This window comes from Hylobates moloch, unplaced genomic scaffold, assembly GCF_009828535.3.
Source record: "Hylobates moloch isolate HMO894 unplaced genomic scaffold, HMol_V3 SCAFFOLD_18, whole genome shotgun sequence".
In the NCBI taxonomy this organism is placed as follows: domain Eukaryota; kingdom Metazoa; phylum Chordata; class Mammalia; order Primates; family Hylobatidae; genus Hylobates; species Hylobates moloch.
Window position 1 is genome coordinate 64,978,115 of NW_026652293.1, and position 18,289 is coordinate 64,996,403.

The window sequence follows — 18,289 nt, forward strand, 5'->3', positions numbered from 1 at the left end:
GGTGTACCAGTATTTTGTGCAGAAGGAACCAGCCAAGTAGGCTGCCAAGGTTTGCAGAAAATTAAGTGACCAAGTGCATCATCTTATACCATTAGGGTAAAGACAGAAAAGAAATTTTCTGGGTAAATAAAGAGCCCCACAACTGGGATCAGCCAAGTGGGCAAGTTGTGTGTATGTGCTACAGTGAATTAAGGAGGGTGTTCTGAGCTTACATCTCTAGACTGTCCTTTGACAGGTTTCCTTCTGCCTCTACAGCTAATTACTAATACTGTACATTTACATATTTAGATTTACAGGAAACCAAGTTCTTGAGTAAGGACAGGGTCTCGTCTTGACCAGATTTTATGGTTCAGGCTGGCTTGGTCTGCATTATGGTGGGGAGTGCAAGACCCCAAATGATCACGAGGTCTTCATAATCCAAGCCAGGGAGAGGTAATAACGTTCCTATCCTAGAGGTAATAACAAGTCACTGCAGTTGGTTGGGGTTTGAGGGGTAAGGCAGAACCCACTGTCCTCTGCAGGGAGATGGCATAGTTCTGAACAGGTCATTTTGGTCCCACTGTCTTCTTCTTAACTTAACCCCCTTTCTAATATGGTTCATTTCTCTGCAGGGAGATGGCACAGTTCTGCACAGGTCATTTTGGTCCCACTGTCTTCTTCTCATGTTAACTTAACCTCCTTGCTAATATGGTTCATTTGTACTTTTTATATTTTGGATCAAATTTGCTATTGGTTTATCAATATTCAAAGAAAAACTGAGGTTGTTAGTCTTATTTATAAATTGCAGTATAATGTCATTTGCCAGTTGCTTTTTTTTTTTTACAACTTACTTTATTCCTTTACTTTGTGTGTTTTTCTTTCACAGTTTTTGTGGAATCTTTTTGAAATACAGTTAAGTTAGTTAATTTTCCCTTTTTTTCCATTGAAATAAATGTTTCTGAAACATATTTTTCTTTAAAAACTACCCTCTCTCTGGGTATAGTCCAGATTTAGGAAGCACCTTTTTCATGATCCTAAAAAAATTGCTCGTCATATTCATTAATTCTTCCTAGCATAATTATTATTACAGTAACATTTAAAACTTTCTAAATAGTCAGATTTTTGTGTTTTGCTTCTCTTTTTCTTATTTAATTCTATTATCACTGCCTTATAGTCAGCAATGTGGTCTGGAAACACGCCTCCTTTTTGGAGGGAGCTTACTGAGTCCTTGTGCACAGAATACCTGGCTCTCACCCACAACTATACCATTTATTCATTTACTATGGTCCTTGAACTAATAGAGTTTAAACATTTAAGTAGTCATGATTTGACAGCTTAATTTGGTGCCTCTGCTCTATTCTTAAGTGGTATAGTAAAATCTAAATTATTAAACTCGTGTCCAATGTCAATTTTAGCCCTTAAATGAAGGTGAACATATCATATGCCAAAATGTGTAGCATAAATGAGGTAGACCAATGGGGGAGAGGCAAGTCTGCCAGGGATCAATTACACTATTGGATTTTATAGGGATAATGGGATCTCAATCCAATAGGCAGGTAAATTCCATTTTCCAAGCCTATTTTCAGATATACTGACTGAAATATGGGCACAGGATTATTCCAGGGAAGTCTGAGGCAATGAGCCTTTTGAACTCCCTTTGTTAGTTTGTAGCAGTGACACAAACAAGCACATGGATATGTTTTGGGTTATCTTTTCTTTATAATGTTTACTCTAGCTCAGAAATGGCCTTGGGAACTGGTACAAAAAGATAAAGTCATGAGCAGGGCAACTGGGTCATCTACTTGAAGACATTTCTCTTTAAAGTGCTAAGGAGATTGATCACGCTCATCACCACCATGAAACTCACGAGACAGGGGAGCAGGTCACTGGGATATAACCTGAGGCAACACTGATACAAGGGAATGTGATTAGCTAAAGGAGGCGCACGTTCTCAACCGAATTTTCATAAGCTGGCTACTGTCTCATCATGACATGCCACCCTATGGAGTAGCATCAAAAATTAAACATGGCATTAACTCCTTCCACATTATTTTATCTATCAATGTTAGGGGTCAGTGGTAACTCCTTCCACATTATTTTATCAATATTAAAGCTCAGATAACCAAAGTCTTATCCTTTGGCAAATAGAATACTACATTATTTTCTGTTTAATTTAGGCATTCATGTACCTGAGGGCACTGGCTAGGGAGAATTTCCATGTCATACTTTTTCCCTTCTGTGCCAACTACCACCTATACTCTTACTTCAGCTTAAGAAATACTTGTTGATAACGAAACCACAGAACTAGAGGTTTAGGACTAGATGAAGCCTTCCTGACAGGTTCTTTGGTTCTTCATTTTATAGATGAGAAGACTGAAGCCCAAATTAATTCAGCACATGTCCAAAAGGATTACTGTTTAACATTCACCGAGTTCATATTTATAAAAGACCTAGAACAGTATTGGGACAAAGTGTGGATGTCATAGTAGCTAAGTGACTTGTCCAAAGGTCTATGGCCCAGAAATGGCTGAAGTTATGACCGAAATCCCTAAATTGGTCATTCAGTCCATGCACCATTTTGCCTTCTCTAATCCCCTGAAAAAAATGCATTTTCTAGCCGTCATTTTATTCTGAAGGAATATTTGAAAGGGGTGGTAGGGAACCATGTAAAGACATAAACGAGGGTAGATACAGAGATAAGGTGATAAATATTGTTTTAAATCTGAAAGTTGATCACAAAATGCGAAAGGATCTAAGAGGTCGAGAGCTGTGCTATGAGCTGGGATAGTTCTGGGCTACAAAAACTGTGTGTATTGAATACCTACTTACTCCTTGTTACTAGCACTTCTCCTTTGGTTATCTTGATATGTATTTGATAAATACAGATAACATAATAAAAGAGGCAGCCTTCCCTTAAGAAACTCATCTTTTAAGAGACAGGCATGTGAATGAAGCAGAATTCAGTGTGTTAAGTACTCTGCAGATAGTTACACAGTGAGGCCACACAGAGATCTTATCTCTGGTCTTTCCTCTCCTGGGGCAGAAAGATCTGGTCAGAGTGAGAGACTGTAGTGTGTAAAGAACACCCCAGGGAAAGAGAAAATGGTGTTACCTCCCCGCTGGGTTGCTCTGGACAGAGGTAAAGATAATGTCCCTGTGCTCTGGTGCTGGGTCATGCCCAAGAAAGTGCTAGAAGCATGGAGAGCCCAAGAAACAACCAGACCACCAGCCTGGGGCTTCTAAAATATGCAACTAACTTCTGGTAACATCAGAGAATGAGGGTCTCCCCACAAGGCAGACAGGGCTCTTCTGAAATTTCTACAAGGAGTGAGTGGTTTGTAAAGAAAGCAGTCTAGTTCCTTCCATTTAGGGAGCAGTGAGCGCATATTCATATGGCAGAAGCTTCCTCCTAGCAAGCTGCCTTTTACCTACTTCCCTCATGTCCACTTGAGAGTGGATTCCAACTCCTGTTCCCAGAGGCTCAGGACCAGAGGCGCTGATACCAACTGGGTAGAGCGAAGCCACCATCGGGCCTCCCTAATGTATTAAGCTAGTCACAGATGAGGGGCAGTGAACCCTCAACCTTCTGCATTTTGACTTCTAATGCACCTCCCCTCCTGGGAAAAGAATTTGATTTTGTTTCCTGAGGCCTGGTGTCACAGGTGATGGGGCTATGCGAGCAGAGACTGAGAAGGGAAAAGAAATGGGGAGTGAGGAAGAAAAGGAAGGGCCCTCAGGCCTGAGAAGGCAGCAGTGGACTCGGGCGCCTCCAGGATGCTGTGACTCGGTTACATCATGAGAGTCTCACAGAGCGCAGGGCGTTAAACAGCCCCTACTAGAACGATCCTGCCTCCTTTGTCAGTCCCAGCTGCCAGGTTCCCCAGTGCCAGAGCCTGCCATCGTAAAAACTCACTGAAGAATGCAGCGGCAAAGGGCAAGAAGTCGTAAGTCATGATCCCGAGGGCCCCAGGTTTACACAGCATCACCGTGAGGTCCTGAGGCTGCACGTGAAGCAAGCATCTTCCTTGTTTTGTCTACCTTTATCTGCGAGCTGGACAAAGGTGTTCCTCAACCAAAAATGACAGAAGACAGTGTGGCAACTGGATGGCTCTCAGAGACTGGCTGGCCCACCTACCCTCACTGACCCACATTTTAAGAGGAGGAAGCTGAGGCCTCGACAGGTAGAGACACTCACATGGGTCAAGCTGAGCATGCTGCAGTCTGTGTTTACACCAAGTGAACGGACTCCTCGGCCTGTGCTCGTCCAGCAAAGCCCAGCAGCTCCCGCCTCCTAAATGTGTCCCCCACATTATACCTCAGTACGCTATGAGGAAAGACGCAAGGTGCTCTCCATACAATCACCTCTACTTTTCAGACAGGAAACAGAGGTCCCACCCAGGTCACACAGATGGTGCCAGAGCTAGAATTCAGGTTTTCTGATTTCTTGCCTAGTGCTCCTTTTACTAAATGACATGGTCTCCCGTAGGAAATGTCCTCATTCATAGCCCAAGCCAGCCCCTGCTTTTCATCGTCCAACAAGGCAAGGCATTCAAAACTTTGACCAGATGATGGGAGACAGACGCGCTCCCCTAAGACGCCACACAGGCCCTGCAGGAAAGCACTCCCAGGGTAAGGGGTGAGGCCAGAGGCTGGTGAGTTTTTACCTTCAAATGCCCGTGCAGCGTCCACGAGGTGGGTCCAATCTAACCCTGTGGCTGTGTCCGGGAGGGGCATCAGGCCAGGATCTGCGCACTTGGACTTATCTGATAAGGACCCATCGGAGAACCAGAACTCATCTAAACAGAAACAAAACCAGAGAGTCAGTCAGTCAGTCACAGCACGGGCACCATCCCAGAGTCAGTCAGAACACAGGCACCAGTGTCCCTCCCAGAGTCACTCAGAACACGGGCACCACTGTCCCTCCCAGAGTCAGTCAGAACACAGGCACCACTGTCCCTCCCAGAGTCAGTCAGAACACGGGCACCACTGTCCCTCCCAGAGTCACTCAGAACACGGGCACCACTGTCCCTCCCAGAGTCAGTCAGAACACGGGCACCACTGGTCCCTCCCAGAGTCAGTCAGAACACGGGCACCACTGTCCCTCCCAGAGTCAGTCAGAACACAGGCACCACTGTCCCTCCCAGAGTCAGTCAGTCACAGCATGGGCACCACTGCCCCTCCCAGAGTCAATCAGGAGTCAGTCAGTCAGAGCACAGCACGGGCAATGCTGTCCCCTCCCAGTGAGTCAGTCAGCACAGGAACCACCATCCCCTCCCAAAGTGGCCGAGATAATTTTTCCTACTCTTAATGGAAAAAGAAAACATGAGGCTGCAGTTGCCCAAAAGGGATCTAGCTGGAAAAATGGAGGTTTGTAAAAAGCAGCCGAGTCTGCACTGGTGAGAGGTCGGCCAGCATGTGAGGGCAGCGATGGCAGGGAGATTAGAATCAAGCCTCTGTATAGTATTGTAATTTCGCGGTTTTCTTCCAGGGGGCTTCTTTTGAGTACATCCAGGTCTGACTATTGCAAGATAAATTCTCATTTTCTTCAGGGGAGACTTTCCTGTTTTGAAAAGTGTTGCAGGCTTTATGTTGCTGTAAGAAGTATTGCAGCAATCTCCATCCTGATTTATAAAGCTTACTGAGGAACACTTCTAAGCTGAGCACCACAAACTTGAGATGCCTCAAATACCAATTGATTATAAAAATGTAGTAAAGACTAACTTTGCTTTTATTAATACATGAGATTGAGGATGCTATTTTATATACAAAGCACATACATAGTGGTTGGACTACCTTTCTGACTTAATAGACGGTTTTATCAATGGCTAAAGCAGAAACCACTCACCCATCCTGTATTCAATGTTGGGTGGTTTTCCTTTGGCTATGAATGGACCTTTTCCATTTCTTTTTCTCCTTAAACTCTCATCAAGGTACTTAAGTGTTTATGTCATTAATAATACTCGTTGTTAAGAACTTATTATGTATCTGAGGACAAGTTCTAAAAAGGCTTCAACTGGACTTTCTTTAATGTGACTTTTCTGAACCTGCCCAGAACACTGCATGCAGCTGCTTGTGAACACATCTGACTAATTAGACCAATCAAAATAATGACCACCTGGCTGTCTGAGCCTGCAATTATGTTAAGTAAGGGGGCATAATTAACCAAATGTACCTGTAATTTTTATTCCCACATCCTTTTGGGTAGCTGTGAAATGCTGGCATCTGGACTAAGACAGCTAGTAAATTTGGCCTTGAAGGAGACTGACAGACTTTTGAGACTCTGGACAGATGCAGCTCTTACCAGATCTCTAACAGTTACAGCTATGCCAATCTTCCATGCTACCTACCACCTTTAGAAGTTGGGGTAATATTCCACCCAATTATTCCCTGCCTCTATTTTGAAGGGAACCCAGTAATGGATATATTGTCCACATTGTTTCCACCCTCCCTTCTCCACATGCTTTTCTTTGAAACGACACTGGCTCTTTCTTGTTCTACTTGTTCTGTGTGTGATGTGCTTGTCCTTGCCAAGAGGCTAACCAGCAGAGGAGGGAAGCAGCAACACAGGAGTGGGAGGTGGGAAGGAGGGCACCCAGCACTCACTGTTTCCCAGGAGCATCCTCGCTCCCTGCTGGGCAAAGACTGGGCTGAACTGGCCGCCAGGTCCTGTCTCAGTTGCTTAGGAAGAAAGGGTTCCAGAAAGGTAAAGAAAGACCCTCAAGCAGAAAGGTAAAGAAGCCCAGGAATCTTCCTTCACTTAAAAAACACTTCCTTCTCTCTCTGCAACTCATACGCTGCTTTGCTCAAGGCAAGTTTTCTGCACTGAGTGTAAAGAAATTATATATGGAGGCAGCAATTACTTTTGTCATTGATTTCCACATGGCTGAGCTCTTTGGGAAATGGTGCAAGAGTGGCATAGCTCTGTGAGGGCCACGGAGGTCAGGTAGGCTGGATTCTGGGCCCACTGCAGCACCGTCCTCCCTCCTTCCCTCACTAGAGGGGAAGCATCAGGGAGCGGAATGGAATTCTATTCAGATATACGGACATTTCTACAGAAAGTACATACATTCTGTTCATCATGTTTTACTAAGAAATGCCAACTTGTGAATTTTCCTTGTGTTTATAAAGAAACAATCCTTCACTCCAGCTTCTGGCATTCCTGAAGGCTAAAATCAAGCCTAACGCACATTCTATGTGCTACTTTTTCCCCTAAGACCACTATACAACAAGATGCTTACTTGGCGATAACAGGAGACAGGAAAAGAGAAAAATAACACAGTAGACAAGAGGGGTAAAATGCAATAAGGACAGAGGGGATGGCGGCCAGTCCCCTGATTCACAAGCTGGGATGTGAGATTAATGTCCCTTGCTTCCCCTTCGCCTGGTCCCTCCTGCAGCTGTGTGCTCAGAGAGCCATCTTTCCCCGGTACTCAATAGACTGGTTTCCTGACAGTCTTGAGTGAAACAATTAAAGCTCTGACAATTCCTAAGCACTAAGTTCCTGATAGATGGCCATTCATAATTTTGCCAAGGCACAAACGTGAATTTTGGTGGCCCAGAGTGCGTGAGTGGGCCTGGCTGCCCACAGAGCAGCCCAGCCAACCAGCTCTGAGGGTCTCTGCCTGCTACCCTCTATGCAATGCATGCAGAGACCACACACTAAGTGGCACTAATGGCTCTGGGATCTGAGATGGTCTCGGGGTGTACATTTCACAACCAAAGGCAAGCCCAGACAACCCCTCACCACTTTTAATCTGTATGGCTGGCAAAGCAGGGAGCAGAAGCAAAGGACACTTGTTGGTGACATTTTTTCTTTATTACAAAATATTGTCCCCTCCCTCCTCCAGTGGTGAATGGGACTTCTATTTGATACTGCAGAACTCGCAGAGAAGGTTAGCACAGATGAGATGTCTCCTTTTCTCTAGAGTTTATCTGAAGCACTGTCCACTCAGCAGTCTATCCACAATGTATTTGATAAGTGACTACTGCCTACCATGTGATGGGGGCACAACAGTGGGTAAGGCAGACAAGGCCCTGCTCTCATGAAGCTTTACATCAAAGAAAAGACAATAAATGAGTAAACAAGAAAATACAAGGAGTGATTAAGTCTTCTGCAGAAAGCAAACAGGGTGATGTGACTGTGAAGCTTGGTGGCACATTTGGGGGAGGCCTGTCCAAGGAGCGGACACTTGGCTGAGACGCAAATGATGAGAAGCTTCTTAATGAAGAGCACAGTTTAGGAATAAAAGCTGTGAACATATGTGGATTTAAATCTAAAATCCATCATTTTTCCATAAGCAGGAAGAGCCTCATGTTAATGGTGGTCTTGTTAGATGAAGAAAGAGCCACCTATAGATCTCCATGAATAATCGACATGAAAAACACATACATTTTCTTTTCCATTGATTAGAATATCATGTAACTGGGAAAAATTACTATTCTGTTTTTGTTTTGTTTTTTTGAGTCTCTGACACGGTCCGGATGTTGTCTCCTCTAAATCTCATGTTGAAATGTAATTCCCAGTGTTGAAGGTAGGGCCTCCTGGAAGGTGTTTGAATCATGGGTGGATCCCTCATGGCTTGGTGCTGTCCTCGTGATAACGAGTGAGTTCTCGTTATAGTGAGTTCTCGTGAGATCTGGTTGAGTGTGGCATCTCGCCATCGACTCTGTCTTGCTCGCTCTCTTGCTATGTGACACTCCTGCTCCCCTCTCTACCTTCCACCATGACTGTAAGCTTCCTGAGGCCCTCACCAGAAGTTGATGCAGCACTGTGCTTCCTGAACAGCGTGAAGAACCAAAAGCCAATTAAATCTCTTTTCTTATAAATTACCCAGCCCCAGATATTTCTTTATAGCAATGCAAGAACAGCCTAACACAGATTCTAAACTAGCCAAAATTATCACTACCCCCATCACTCAGATGATGTTTACTAAGCATCTACTATATTCCAGGAACTACTGGGTACTACATCAGAACCTAGGGAGAGAATAACTAGTAAGACACAAGTTCTATCCTCAAACAGCCCTGTCAACAAACAGACAAATACTGTTGGTGTTGGTCTGAGAGGGATTTGGAATAAGATATGCACAGTGCTGGCCGAGTGTGGTGGCTCATACCTGTAATCCCAGCACTTTGGGAGGCCAAGGCGGGCAGATCACCTGAGGTCAGGAGTTCAAGACCAACCTGGCTAACATGGTGAAACCCCATTTCTAGTAAAAATACAAAAATTTAGCTGGGTGTGGTGGTACACGCCAGTAATCCCAGCTACTCGGGAGGCTGAGGCAGGAGAATTGCTTGAACCCGGGAGGTGGAGGTTGCAGTGAGCTGAGATCGCGCCATTGCACTCCAGTTTGAGCAACAAGAGCGAAACTCTGTCTCCAAAAAGAAAAAAAGATATGCATAGTGCAGACCTGAAGGGGCAAGAGCAATTGATCACCTGTGCTTTGTGATGCCACAGTGACTGGAACTGTCTTGTCTCCTCAGTTGTATGGTTTTATACGAAAGGCACCATTTGCCTCAGGTATCAGAGCCTGTTATTTTAAATCCAGCTCTACCAAGCCTCAGGAGCCCACACAACTCTTCTGGCCAATTAATACGAGACTGTGGCTGGGCGCGGTGGCTCACATCTGTAATCCCAGCACTTTGGGAGGCCAAGGTGGGCAGATCACGAGGTCAGGAGATCAAGACCATTCTGGCTAACACGGTGAAACCCTGTCTCTACTAAAGATACAAAAAATTATGGCTAACACAGTGAAACCCCATCTCTACTAAAAATACAAAAAATTAGCCGGGCACAGTGGCGGATGCCTGTAGTCCCAGCTACTCGGGAGGCTGAGGCAGGAGAATGGCGTGAACCCGGGGGGCAGAGCTTGCAGTGAGCCGAAACTGTGCCACTGCACTCCGGCCTGGGTGAAAGAGTGAGAATCTGTCTCAAAAAAAAAAAAAAAAAAAAGTGCCAGCCCAGGAAAGTGGGTGATACAAGTGTGGGGCACATTTGCAGGCTCCCCACATGGAGCACGGTGACCTCCTGGCATAACAAGTTTCTCACAGAGTTTTTCCAAATGGAAACCCGAACCAATTTTGCATATGGTATCACATACTAATGTCAAATAAGATGAGACATTTAGTGAGTAGAAAACAATAGTAACTGAATTTACTTCATATCCATAATACTTCTTGGGAGTTCTCAGGATGAGTCAAAAAAACAGGAGGGAGGGGAGGATACTGTCTGAAAGCATTTTTTGGGCACAGTTGGGTAGATGCCATCCTACCTCACTTCTGGAGAAGACGCTTCTCTGTGCTCATAATTCTTACTGCCCATGTTGCATACGGACCTAAGTCAGCCTTTCAAGAGACTCATGAATTCTGAAAGGGGGGTAATATCAGGGAACCACTGCCTGTGCACCTGCTCTGGCTCGCGACATTGATCTTGTGGCTTCCCATCTGTTTACCCAAAACCTGAAATCACAGTAACCATCTTTACTGAGTCTGAGTTTATTGCTATTATTATAAATGCCAAGGAGCCTCCCAACAGCATTTCCTGGCGGTCAGATATCTGAGGTTTCACAATTATACTTTTCAGAAACCAATGTTTATTACAGGGAAGACTGAGGACATTTGAAAAAAGAGAAGTAAGTATTACACTGAATAATACTGCCTCGTCAAATACTGAATAGTCAAAACCCTGTTTGCAAGTGGATGGATACCTTGCCATGCCACCCTTGGCAAGGATTCTTCCTCTGGTGGTTGGTAGTGCTTATCGTCTACAACACAAAACCACCGAGGCTACACATGTGGTCTGAAGCAACACGTGCAAGTATTACATTATAACTAAAATACCAGTTTATTTTATTTATTCTAAACTTTCCCACTCTCCCACTTTTTAACTTCAAGGGGCATTCTTTGTGATGTGCATAGGTCAGAACTATAGGATTTGAAACCACACACAACATTCTCTATTTTCATTTTTGAAATCTAAGAATTCTCATCAGTCCATTCTCGTAGGAAGATTTCAGAGTTTTGATCTCTGTTCCATAAAAAACCAAAAAATTATCTTTAAGCCTGTGAGCCTGCCAATGCTTGGGATTGCGCTGAATGAACCCAGGTGTCTACTTGCCAAGGAAGAAAAGGAAAATACGACTGCTTTTCAGTGTCACTGGTTATCTGGCCTGTGAACTGTGTGTTCAAAAGCCCACTCTCATTTTTTTTCTCATCTGGGCCCTTAAATAAATTTTCTTCTGCTATCTACCAATGACAAAAACAAAGGTCCTAAAGGCAAGGCAGAAATGTTTCAGAAATATTCTCAACTGCTGTATCAGGTGATATTTGCATACCTCCAAGTTGAAGACATAAAGATACAGTACATTTCAGTGACTTCACAGGAAATATAGATGAATCACGACATGAATTACATCCAAAATGAGCTTGTTAAGTATGAAGATTAAGATCTTAGTCTCAAGAGAAGAAAGATTGAGACAGATTCAAATCTGTAACTTTTAAAAGCTAAAAATACCTGAAAGAGAAGCCTGTGACTATGATAATTACATGTAGAAAAGGTGCAGAGATTAGGTCTTTCAATATTCACTGGGAAGAGATGGGCAGTTACTGGTGCTTTGCCCTGCTGCCCTCCCTCCAAATTACAAACAAAATCTGATTGAGTCTCTCCTGGTGAAAGATTCTCTTTTCCCTAGGAATGCTCTATGTTTTAAAGTTTAAAAGAAGAGTATCTGCGCTTTCTGAGTCTTCTGCCCAACTCTATCTACACAGCAATTTAAAACCATCTGGAACCAACCTCTGCTCCAAGTTTTAAAGTGAAGCTATGTCTCTCTGAGAAACTAAGAGAAACTACTGGGCAACTTCAAATATTCCTCATTTCTCGCTCAAAGACATCTTCTGGGCATTAACACTGACATTTCAGCTTTTTGGGCTGCTCTAGTTTTTGACTGTCAAACTATTCTTAAAGAGTAGTATCTTCTTAGAGAGGGTCTACAGAATGGCCAGAAACCATAGAAAGAAGAGGATTATTAAAACCTGTCTTGAGTAGATCTTAATGGTGCAAAAGTGATACATACTTGATAGAAATCATAATTCAAATTTTGAATTTTGAACCTTTCCCTGGCTAGTAATATGTGGTATGGACACTCTGTCGCAATGCTGAACTGTGGCAGTGAGCAACAGCTCCCAGTCAGCCACGCACGAGATTCATGGGTAAATAACTGATACTGTATGGCGTACTGTGTTGCAAGATGATTTTGCCCACTTAGAGGCTAATGCAAGTGTGCTGAGTATGTTTAAGGTAGGCTAGGAAATGCTATGATGTTCAGTAGGTTAGGTGACCATATACACAGTCAACTTACAATATTTTCAACTTATGGTGGGTTTATCTGGACATGGCCCCATCACAAGTCAAGGAGCATCTATAATCACATAGGCAATTGTGGTAGTCAGAAGGCCAGGGAACTAGAGGCCTCCAAACAACTAGATTCTGGAAGCTTAAACTTTCCATGGACGGGGGGCTGGAAATCAGAAGTTTTTAGGGGAATAGACTTCAATAGAAATTACCTCCAGCTTTCTGATTTACATTTTGTTAGTTTATCCATCAAGCCTAGAGAACTTTTTCCAAGTAGTTTCTTAAGTGTAGCTATTGGAGGAGATATATCACTAAATAAGAAGGTTTCTTTAAAGATAGCAAATGGCAAGGGAAACTCTTAGTGCTTTTTCTAGAGAAGTAAAAATGAAGACAAGTAAGGCAGTTTTCAACTAGGACAGTGAATGAACAGCGTAACTTGACTGTCTCCTAATTGTGCCTTTGAACACATTAAAAAAGGATACAGTTCTCCAGTATAGACTAGATAAATAAACTACAGTACATCTAGATGATGCAATATTATTCAGCTGTAAAAAGAAATGAGCTATCAAACCATGAAAAGACATGGAGGAAGCCGAATGCTTATTACTAAGTAGAAGAGGCCAGTCTGAAAAGGCTGCACACTGTATGATTCCAACTATACGACATTCTAGAAAAGGCAAAACAATGGAAATAGTAGAAAGATTAGTGGTTGCCAGGAGCTAGAGGGGAGGGAGGGATGAACAGGCAGAGCACAGAGGATTTTTAGGGCAGTGTAACTACTCTGAATGATACTGTAATGGCAGATACATGTCATCTTACACATTTTAGAAACCCACAGAATGTACAACACCAAGAACGAACCCTAATGTAAACCAGGGCCTTTGGGTCATAAGGACCTGTCCACGTAGGTTCATCGATTATAACACATGTACCACTGCCACTCTTCAACGGCAGGGGTTTGTTGACAGTGGGGAAAACGTGTTGGGACGTATATGGAAAATCCCTGTACTTTTTGGTGTGAACCTAAAACTGCTCTAAAAAGTCTATTTTTTTTAAGTGAAGCTTAAAAAAAAAAAAAAAAGGACATACATCTTTCACCTGGAAACAAAATGAAGGGTGGAATGTAAGACCAACATAACACACGTACCACAGAGAGTTCACAAGCACACTTCAAACGCTGTAAATGAAATAACATTTGCAGGAAAATAGAGTTTTATTGGTTTTACAAAAGCTTTTAAGAGGACATTAAAGTTACCTCTTTACAAAAAAGGGCAAACAGCTAGAGAAATATTAGGAAAGTGGCCTAGGTCTGTCTGACCTTTCACATGGTTGTCAAGAAGGCGTTTAAAGGTTTCTTCAATTTAGGTAAATGGACTCTTTATAACGGGCAGGTTATTACGTTACTTAAAGAAATAGATTAAGAATTTTATGAGATAAGGTTCATTTCCAATTACGTTAAACATTAGAAACATTATTAGAACTTTGATTTCATTTAGCCTGGGACTTCTAAGTGTATTATGAAGTTTGAATTGGTTCTAAAGATATTTTCTGTGATGAAATGAAAAAAAAAAACTTGGCAATGAATATATTTCTGATTAAATTCCCATTCTTTCTGTACAAAAATAACTACGTATAAAGGAAATAAGGCTGACTAACATAAAAAAAGTGCCCTTAAAAACTGACATTAATGAAGGCTTGACACTATGCAAAAATCAAAGATTTTTAGGATTTGAAGGAAAATCATCTAGAAATCGTCAGGTTGACCTGTGACTAGTAAGTTGAAATAAGCGGGGACACAAAAGAACACACGTCACCTGCACAGGAACATAAAGCCGCCCACAGGTAAAGCCCAGTCTACAAGCCAGGTCTCCCAAGGCACACGTGCCACCTCCCCATCTCCAGGTACTGAACTGCATGAAGAAACTGAAGGCTAGAAAACCAGATGTCCCTCCTTGCTGTCACACACTGGAAAACCCACTCCTTACATCAGGGTTTTTTTTTTTTTTTTTTTTTAAATCAGGCTAAAGACATTTTTTTCCTTTATAGATACGATAGCTGAGATGTGGCACAGAAGTCACCATTGGACTTGACAAAAATATCTAATATGAGTTCTCAGTTGCTTTCAAAAGAGGTAGTGTTACCTAACTTTTTCAAAATGTCCACTCTGGAGCTTTTATATTTGAAAATTATTTAAAACACCAAATAATACATATTTAATAAAAACAAAAACAAACTCCCAAATCACGCCACCCTCAGAGCCCACTTGAGGCAGGAGTTGTGTGATCAGCCCACTCTCAGCGCTGGCCAGGGAGGAGCCAGCCCCTCACTTACTTCTCAGGCTCCCCATGCTGGGTGTGGGGTGGGTCCGCGGAGGCAGCGTGCTGTGGTAGGGTGGGGTGGTGCTGAACAGAATGTCGTTGGGCAGGGCTTGGTCAAGCATGGAACTCCGGGAACTGCCAAAGGAGCACCCCCTCCTGTTGCTGCAGATGCTCTCGTCAGACAGCGTGCGGTAAAGCGACCTCCTTGGAGACAGGTTCCCATAGAATGAAAACTAGGGTTTAAACAAGGTGCGAGGAGGGGACAGACATTAAAAAAATGAATGCATGGGGCTTGTTGGACTAAGTCCAGTGGTTTCACATACTATTGTGATAGCTTCTTTGAATTTTCTCTGTTAGCTCAAGAATGCTAAATGCAGCATGCAGGTGATCAAGGCAAATACACCAGGGCTTGGGTGTAGTTATTAGATTTTATGTTTTCCTCCTTTGACATTCTATGAAATATTATCATGAATTAGACATGCACAGCTTTATTAACTCTGAAATGTTAAATAAAACCTCCATAACCTTATAGCAGTGATAGTTCCTTGAATTATATAAGGTTGCCATTTCAGGCAATAGTTATTCAAAGCCACACATAATACTGGTTTGATTTTAATTTGAGATGACTACATTGTAATATTAGGCAATTTCTTGTGAGGTTCAATCTAATCTAAATAATAATAAGACTAATTGTGAACACCGAAGCTTTGCCGGCCACATAAACACGTTTCCAAAAAACAGCAGCAGTCCAATAAAGTCTTACTGTCCACTTAAAAGTGTCACTTGTGGCCGGGCATGGTGGCTCACGCCTGGAATCCCAGCAATTTGGGAGGCGGAGGCTGGTGGATCACGAGGTCAGGAGATCAAGATCATTCTGGCTAACATGGTAAAACTCTGTCTCTACTAAAAATACAAAAAATTAGCTGGGCTTGGTGGTGGGTGCCTGTAGTCCCAGCTACTACGGAGGCTGAGGCAGGAGAACGGCGTGAACCCGGGAGGCGGAGCTTGCAGTGAGCTGAGATCATGCCACTGTACTCCAGCCTGGGCGACAGAGCGAGAATCCGTCTCAAAGAAAAAAAAAAAGGATCACTTGCAAAAGTCGGTATAATTGTTGAAAATTGAGTTACAATAATGGATCATAACCAGACTCAAATGAACCATTAAAATTACTGTTGTGTTTAATTACAGATAGGGTAAGGAAAATTGTTACTAAAGAAATGAGCGGTCAAATACTCAAGAAAAGTTAGATCAAATCTGAATTTTCAACTACTTCCTTTGCATACTGAACCACATTCCTTTTAGGTAAACAATAGTAAAAGCCAGAATGTTCACATCAAACAAAGAAATGGCTATTTACATTTATGAATGTAGCAGTAAGTCTAAAAATATTCCTATTGTATATGTTCCTTCCATTCTGTCAAGTCTTTCCAACTGATGAATGGTAACTGGAATGTGTGTGAGCTACAAAGTTAAATTTACATCATGAAAAGAAGATGATTCGTCTTAGAAGAAAAAAACACATGTCAAGAAGTTCAACCCTCCAAAAAGAAAAGCTATTTACACTCTTTGCACAACAGTCTGCCTTTGCACCCAAGCTTATACAGTATCATGTACTTGACTTGATATAAGTTTTTTAAAAAAGACTCATTATGATGGAGTTCTTATGGGATTCCCTCCTCGCACACCACCAGCAGGTTCTTCAGAACTTGATTACAGACATATTAGATTAAAGCAGCTTTGCAGCAGTGTCTAATTAGAGTGTTGTTCTAAAAACACAATTAGGTTAACTGCAGAATTGCTTTACTATAGGGAAGAGAAAAGCACAAAGACCTGCAGTTTACCCTGGTCATGGTCAGTATGGCAATACCTGATTGCCTTTTTCCTTTTCATATGAACAAGAGGGAGTGCTGGATTAGAAGTGAGAGACAAGGACTCAGTTGCTGACTCTGGCACCAAATATTTATGAAGAGTTCACATTTCACCATCTGAGGCCTCAGTTATTTGCTAAAAGGGGTGATTGGGCTAAATCGCCTTTAAGTCCTTTTTAGTACTTTGAATTGTTTAGCAAAGTGGCTTAAGAGATTGTAATAATAAATAATAATGAAACTAAAGCCAATAAGCAAGCTAACACTCTCGAGTACTACATTGTGAATGACAAAGGTATGCCATTGAACTTGGGGTTGGTTTATAAGATTTAAGCATGGCCTTCCCTATGATCTCTGCATATCTCTAAATGGCAGTGTGCAAGTTCCAACCCTATTTAAGATGCCCAGCCGTGTGCTGTCTAACTCCAGTCCACTTCTGGAACAGGATTACATTTAAGGAGAGGCAGCTTGGAGCAGAGGCTAGAGCTCTGGAACAAGAGTCAGGTGGTGTGAATTTTAACAGCTACTGTTCACGATCACTAGTTATGTCCAGGAACCGTATTAGGCTCTTCTCACATTACTTCTTATCTTCACTGTAACTTCACAATTCAATTATGATCTCCTTTTTTCAGATGAAAGCATTGAGATCAAGAGGCCAAGTCACTTGCATAAAGTCACGCAGCTACTCATTGCTGGAGCCAGGATTTGAGGCTAGCCCAGCCGGACTTTTAGCTCTATCTGAGATTTTAAAAACAGCCTTCTTAACCTCTCCCAGGCTCCCTTTACATACTGATAGAATCAAAATTGGCAACGGTCAGCTATGTGCAGTGAGTCGTTGGTAGGGTCATGAGAGATGAAGCATGTAGGAGTACTCTGGAAACCCTTGAGTTTCTTTAGACTTTTTTTTTTTTTTTTAGTGTTTCTGGTAACTTCAAAGCTCCCTAAGTCACTAACCTTTCTTCGCCCCTCTTCCACTAAGGGGCTGTCAGGAAGCATCAATTTCAGAAAATCTTCTTTAGACAGAACATGTTGAGTCTCTGCAACAGCATCTCCCACCACTGTCTGATGCTGAGTTGCTGTGGACATGACATCCATTTCACTATACATCCTGTTGAAAACAATCAGAATGGAAATTAAGCCTATTTGTAAAGTGCCTGTAGTGGTAAGAATTAAAACCTAGTAACCAGTTTCAACAACCACAAACGCATACAAACAATTCTTAGGTCTTAAGTCAGTTCACTTTTGCTGCATTTGCTCCAAATTCCCATGCCATGTCACATTTGTGAAATGAGCTCAACTACAAAGTCAGGTGTCTGAATTATTCAGACACCAATCAGATCTCCAAAGCCCAGGATGAAAAAAATACATAACCAACTTCTAAAATATGGCTGTGTTTTCCCTTTCCTAATCTGTGTCAGAAAACACAGTTTGAATAATTCATCAGAGATGATCATATGTCTTTCGAAGCAACCCTTGTGTGCTCTCGCGGCTGGACAACCAGAGCCCCGATGGCACCTAGGCAACAGAGAGGAAGCCACCCGAGGGAGCCCGGGGTGTACGAGTCATCAATTCACGCGTGTGCTAACCATGTTTTATTATCAGCAATTTCACAAAGCTGTTTGGATAAATAAAGCAGCCGTCTCCCTTATCAATATATAAAAATGTATTGACAGACAACAAAAGAGTGTCAAGCTGAATTATTGTTTTCAGCTCCTTTACAGGGAGAAAACTGGGGAGTCATTCTAAAAAGGTTTACTCTGAAAATACAATCTAAGCAA

The 18,289-nt window shown here is 42.5% G+C and overlaps 1 protein-coding gene across 6 annotated transcripts in view; it reads right to left on the reverse strand.

Annotated features, from left to right (window-relative positions):
* Positions 1-18,289, reverse strand: part of SIPA1L2 (signal induced proliferation associated 1 like 2) — a 236,073-nt gene that overhangs the window by 12,889 nt on the left and 204,895 nt on the right. For all 6 annotated transcript variants that reach the window (XM_058430755.1, XM_032136772.2, XM_058430754.1 and 3 more), the window contains 3 exons: positions 17,466-17,619; positions 14,660-14,879; positions 4,644-4,775 (listed from right to left, as the gene is read on the reverse strand). In XM_058430755.1, the coding sequence (XP_058286738.1) occupies positions 4,644-4,775; positions 14,660-14,879; positions 17,466-17,619 (506 nt within the window). The remainder of the gene's footprint in view (positions 1-4,643; positions 4,776-14,659; positions 14,880-17,465; positions 17,620-18,289) is intronic.